At 35.9% G+C, this 6,824-nt stretch overlaps 1 protein-coding gene across 1 annotated transcript; it reads left to right on the top strand.

Moving 5' to 3' along the window:
- Positions 1–450: 450 nt before the first annotated feature.
- LOC127213057 (taste receptor type 2 member 125-like) lies at positions 451–1,388 on the top strand. The gene is given in 2 exon segments (XM_051173305.1): positions 451–1,045; positions 1,048–1,388. Coding segments are annotated over 2 exon segments (936 nt in total).
- The last annotated feature ends 5,436 nt before the right edge of the window (positions 1,389–6,824 follow it).

The following is a 6,824-nucleotide window of genomic DNA, read 5'->3' as shown; positions in this document are numbered from 1 at the left end:
TTTAAGAAATAACTTACGTGTGTTTGGATTCCTGTTTCCTCCTGAATGACTTAGAGTTTTTTTGAATGGTCCTTTCCTAGAACTCAAGTTATCAAATTAGAATAGGAAAGACAAATTCATGTAGATAATGCAAATAAATGTATGGGAATTTTCATGTTAGCATATGAAACTGCATCATGTGCTGAGATGCTATAGAACAAAGCATCTAGATGGAACTCCACCTGACTTCAAAAATGCAATGCTTTCATAATGCCATCTCAGCCTATTTGTTTGTTTGTTCATTAATGTATATGAACCCTAAAATGAGAGAACATTTTATAATATATATATATATATATATATATATATATATATATAGAGAGAGAGAGAGAGAGAGAGAGAGAGGCCTAACATTTAAAATGATTTCATTAACACTTATTCTTCAGTAACTTTAGGAGCCAGAGCATGACGATGAGTGCTGCTGTACAAGTGATGTCTGCAACAATACTCAATGTGGAGTTCATAATCGGGAGTTTTGGGAACGGATTCATAGCACTGAGGAACATTGTGGACTGGGTCAAGAGACGAAAGATTTCTACAGTGGATCTGATCCTCACTGCTCTAGCCATCTCCAGGATCACTGTGTTGTGGTCACTGTACATAATCTTATTAATATTTTCAGTGTACCCAGACTTAAATGTGGCTCTACAAACAGTAAGGCTGACTAATTTTATCTGGGTAATTTCTAACCATTTTAGCGTCTGGCTGGCCACCATCCTCAGCATCCTTTATTTTCTCAAGATAGCCACTTTTTCTAACTGTATTTTCCTCTACCTAAGGTGGAGATTTAAAAAGGTTATTTCAGTGGTGTTGCTGGTGTCTCTGTTACTCTTGTTTTTAAATATTTTATTGACAAACATACACATAAACATGTGTATGAATGAGTTCAAAACAAACATATCTTACAGCTACAAATTAAAGAATGTTACACACACCTCCAGGCTTCTTGTATTAACAGATACTATGTTCACATTAATACCTTTCAGCGTGTCCATGACAATGTTTTTCTGCTCATCTTTTCCCTGTGGAAACATCTGAAGAAGATAAAGCACATTGCCAAAAGCTCCAGAGATGCCAGTACCACAGCTCACATAAAAGCCTTGAAAACTGTGGTTGCCTTCCTCCTTCTGTATGTAATTTTTGCTTTATCCCTTTTTGTACAACTTTGGAGTTATAAGTTTGAAGGAAAACATTTTTTAAACAATGTTTTCCTTGTTGGTATAATTGCTTTTCCATCTCTCCATTCATGTGTCTTGATTATGGGAAACGGTAAGCTGAGGCAGACCTCTCTTTTGGTGCTGTCACTGTTACGGTGCCATATGCAAGGATGTGGACCTTTGGGTCCCTGACCCACTAGGGATATGAATTTTACATAATTTCAATGAATATTTCTTCATAAGAAATTATTCTTTATTTTAATTTACATGTTGCCAATATATGTGCATTCTGTAAAAATAAGTGCTATGCAAACAGAAAACAAATTTGAGATGAATAGGAATATGAAACATCTAAATGTAAGACTATTTTAGGTAATGTAATTTCAATGACAGTAAATTATTGTTATTAATCTATATTATAAAAATACAACTATTGTCTAGGGATATAGCTCAGTACGTATTTTTTTCTGTTTAAGTACAAAGACCTGAAGACAACTCCCTAGCACCTAACTTAAAGTTAGGCATAACACAACACTTAGGGATCAAACACAGGCATGTCATGAGCACCACTAGCTGGTCTGTCTAGCTGAAACAGCAAACTCTAGTTTTAACTAAAAGACCCTATATCAAGAATATAAGGTTTAATTCACAGAAGTAGACATCCAGTGTACACTTCTAAACACACAGACATGTGCAGACAAGCACAACCACATGCATATGCATGGCACACATGCATACAAATAATGATGTAAAAAAAACTAAAGTACAAGTGTACCACAGGCCTCGACATAAATCTAGTTATAGTGAACATGACAGAAGAGAAAGTGGAAATAGCCTTGAACACCTTGGCACAGGAGACAACTTCCTGAACAAAACACCATTAATACAGATACTAAAATTGATAATGGGACTTTACGAAACTGAGAAGCATCTATAAGGTAAAGGACATGGTAAATAAGACAAAATGGCAGCCTACAGAATGGAAAAAGATTTCACCAATCCCACATCTGACAAAGGGCTGATCTTCAAAATATATAAAGAACTCAAGAAACTAGACCTCAAAATAACAAATAATCCCATTAAAACAGGGGTACAGATTTAAATAGAGATTTCTCAACAGGAGAATCTCTTGAGTGACTGAAATACATTTAAAGAAGTGTCCAAAAACCCTTAGCTATCAGGGAAATGCAAGTCAAAAAGACCCTGAGATACCATCTTACACCTGCCAGAATTGTCAAGATAGAAAACAAACAAACAAAAACACTAATGACAGCCTATATTGGAGAGGATGTGGAGTAAGAGGATCCTTCCTCCATTGTTTGTGGGAGTTCAAATTTGTACTACTGATGGGAGATGTCATTCTGTATGTATATTTCTCATACTGGTTAATGAATAAAGCACTGTTGGCCAATATGAAAGCAAGAGAGGAGGGACTAGGAAACAAGGAGGAAAGAGGAAGTAGTAAGGAAGAGTCAAGGTGGAGAGTCTGGAGAGAGCAGGACGCCAGCCAGCTCTCCAGTAAGATAAGACCACATGGAAATACATAGATTAACTAAAATGGGTTAATACTTAAGACAGAGCTAGCTGATAAGAAACTAGTACCTGGCCAACAGCACTATATCAAATACAGAGTGTCTCTGTGTTAAATGGGGTTGGCACAGCAGCAGGAGAAGACCAGCGGTGGGAGGAAAAACCTTACTCCTTACATGCACCACTTTGGAATTCAGTGTGATGGTTTCTCCGAAAATTGGGAATCAATCTACCCCAAGACCCAGAAATTCTACTCTAGGGCATATACCCAAAGGATGCACACATACCACAAGGACACTTGCTCAACTATGTTTATAGCAGCATTATTCATAATATCCAAAAGCTGGAAACAACCTAGATGCCCTTGAACTAAAGCATGGACAAAGAAAATGTAGTACATTTTCATAATGGACTATTGCTCACTGAAATAAAAAAACAACAAAATCATGAAATTTGCAGGCAAGTCGATGGGACTAGAAAAAATCACCCAGACCCAAAATAGACAAACATGGTATGTACTCACTCACTCACAAGTGTAAATTAGATATAAAGAAAAGGATAACCAGACTACAATTCTCAGTCCCGGGGAAAGTAGGAAACAAGGAGGACCCTAAGAAGAAAGCATATATTTCCTGGAAAAAGGAAATGGATAAGAAGCCCTGGGTAAAATGGAAATAAGAGAATAGAGGGGAGGGGATGGGCAACCGGAGCATGAGGGATCGATCATCAGGATGGTTGAGTTGGAGATAGAATGGAGGGGTAGTTTAATGAAAGAGTTTGTCTTGATAGAGGGGGCCATTATGGGGTCAGGGAGAAACCTGGTGCCAGGGAAACTCCCAGGAACCCACAAGGATGACCCCAGCTAATACTAGCAATATTTGGAGAGGGTGCTCAAACTGGCCTTTCCCTGTAATCAGATTGGTGACTACCCTCATTATGATCATAGAACTTTCATCCAGTACCTGATGGAAATAGATGCAGAGATCTACAGCCAAGCACTGGGCAAAGCTCCAGGTGCCTACTTGAAAGGAGGTTAGAGGGATTATATGAGTGAAGGGAGAGTCAAGATCATGACAAAGAAACCCACAGAGACAGCTGTGCTAAGCTAGTGGGACCTCATGGGCTCTGGACAGACAGCCAGGGGACTGGTATGGGATTGACCTAGGCCTTCTACATCTGGGTGACACTTATATAGCTTGGTCTTTTGTGGGGCCCGTAGCAGAGGGACCAGGGCCTGTCCCTAATACATTAGCTGGCTCTTTGGACCCTATTACCTATGATGGGATGCCTTTTTCAGCCTTGATGCAGGAGGGAAGAGCTTGGTCCTGCCTCAATTTGATATACTATTCTGTGTTGGTTCCCATTGGAGGCCTTAGCCCATCTGAATGGAGACTGAAGAGAAGGTGATGGGATGGGCAGAAGGTAGGTGTTGGGAGGGAACAGGAGGGAAAACTGTAACTGGTACATAAAATAAATAAAAAATAAAATTATAAGTAAATATACACACCTATAAAACAGTAAAAATAAAATAGATTAATTTTTTCAAATCTAGAAAAATGCTTAATTTCTCATAACTGTGTATGTACACAAGTGTATGTGTGTATACAATCCCTATTTACTTTCTAAATTTGGGGGTATAGCATAGATGAATATGAATTTACAGCATTGTATCTACCCCTCTTCCCATCCAACTCCTCCCATGAACTTCCTCCCTCACAAATTTATGAACTCATCTTAATTTCACACACATATTTATTTACTATATAATATATATATATATATATATATATATTATATGTTATGTACACACATGCACACACCTTTCTGACCTGGAATAACACTCTTGAATACAACACAGTTTGCAGTTTGCCAAAATGGGCCACAAAAAAATGATAGTTATAACATCTGTTGAGAATTAACTCTACAGGCCATTAATTCTCTATATTGTCTCCTGTTGAAATTATTGGGTGGGCTACTTCCTGATTAAACACTAAACCAACTAAGTGCATGGATAAAAATAACTCAATAAAAGGTGTGTGTGTTAGATACATACAAGACATTATACATAGTGGTAGAAAATATAAACCTGTATAGTGATTACAAAATTGATGAAATCCTTGTATTAAAGAAATCTGAAAGTACAATGGAAAAAGGCAAAAATATTAAAATTCAAATAAAATGACAAGAATGATATATTTTTCTTGTAGTAAATTTGTTTGTAATTATACAGTGCAATCCAAAAATAAGTAGTAAGTGAGTTTATCACATTGAATCCCCAAGCTAACAGCACTGCTATGCACTAGAAAAGCTTATTTAGGATATTTCATATAAAAGTGGATGTTTTCACAATAGCAACAAAAGCTTGAAATTACCTAAAAAAATCAAACCATATATTATTGAAAAGGCCATTAAATTATACAGATGAGTATAAAATTAAAACATAAATATATTGACACTAAGTTCTTCTGTATACAATGTTTATTTTCTGAAGGCAGAATCGTCATTCTCAATATAATTCCAATGAAAAACATAAAGGATTTCAGGGTTGTATGTAAAATTCCTGGATATATTTGGTAAATGATGAATAATTAAACACATCATCAAGCCAGGAAATAGATTTTCATCAATATTGCAGTCGGGAATGCTGGAGCACAAAAAGAAAGAACTTAAGTCTTAGTAAGTTCTCCGTGGTTTTTTTAGGAAGTTTAACAGAATTAATCTGTGTCTCTGGTTGCTTAGAATTTTTTTCAAATACTAAGTGAAAACATGGATTGTTTTGTTAGTGTCTGTTGTACGTGTTTAGAGCTTGTAAACAATTAAAAAAACTGTTCAATACTAGTTTTCAGCAGCTAAATGTTTAAATAATTAGCTTACTTGGAGTTTTACACAAAACAAAATGAAACAAAAACAAAATCCCACAACAACAATAAACAAGCAAGCAAACAAAAAAGGGAAGGTTTTGGAAAAAACAAAAACAAAAACAAAAACAAAAACAAAACTTCCCAGAGAAGTTCCTCCAAACTTTTCTACTTGGATACAATGTTTCTGGCAAGATTAATTCTTGATGACATTGAGACATTCAGTTAGTTTCAAGTGGTCTCAAAATTCATTTAATGTTGTAGACATTTTTACATGTTGCATAAATTAAGGTTTCACTTTTACTAGCTGATATGTATAAACCTGGAAAACTGGAAAACTGGAGTTATGCAAATACTAAACCAAGCAACATTCACAACAATAAAAAGTGTATATCGCCATTTGCCTACTGCCAAATTAATTCAACTTACCTTCTAACACCTGCAGAAAGCTATTGTTGTGTGTGTGTGTGTGTGTGTGTGTGTGTGTGTGTGTGTGTATAATTTTTAATCAGAAACAGAAAGAATAGAAAGGTACAAAATTATGTCACTTGCAGATAAGTGATTTCCAATGAAGGCTATATGCTAAGTGAACTAAGTCAGACTAAAATATAAATATTTTATTGTAAAACTCATATGAGTCCTATATATTATAGAAACAATAGTATATATGCATGTTTTATTTATGTAATTTGATAGTCATACTCCCTAGCCAAAATATTTATAATATTATACACACATATACACACAGTACTGAGATGCCCCAGAGAATACCAAAGATGGTGACAAAGAACATGTATGTTAAGCTATGTGATATACTTGTGTAAAACGTCTTTATAACACCAATCACAATACAGAGAGAGTAAATGTCATAAACACTCTTTTTTACTTTAGCCTGAAGTGAAGTTGGTTTGAGTTTGGCAGGGTACATTGATACTTGATTGCTATTCATTCAGGTTGAAGTCATGGGCATAGAAGAAGCTCCCTCCTATTGCCTGGGTGACGATGAAAACACTTTTCACCACATTTACTCACAGGCTCAAGATATCCTCGTTGCTCATGGCAGTTCATCTATTTAGTCCTATTACTCACTCACTAAAGAGGAGAGAAAAGAGTGTGGTCTATTGATGCTTCTCGGCACTTGATCCACTTGTCTCCTCCTCCTCCTTTAATTTTTACTGAATTCACATTATGGAATTTCATAGTTTTCTATTGCATACTGACCTGATTTCTGGTATTAATG

The sequence above is a fragment of the Phodopus roborovskii genome, unplaced genomic scaffold (genome assembly GCF_943737965.1).
Source record: "Phodopus roborovskii unplaced genomic scaffold, PHOROB, whole genome shotgun sequence".
Lineage (NCBI taxonomy): Eukaryota > Metazoa > Chordata > Mammalia > Rodentia > Cricetidae > Phodopus > Phodopus roborovskii.
The sequence above is the reverse complement of the archived record's forward strand: the minus strand, read 5'-3'. Positions and strand labels throughout refer to the sequence as shown.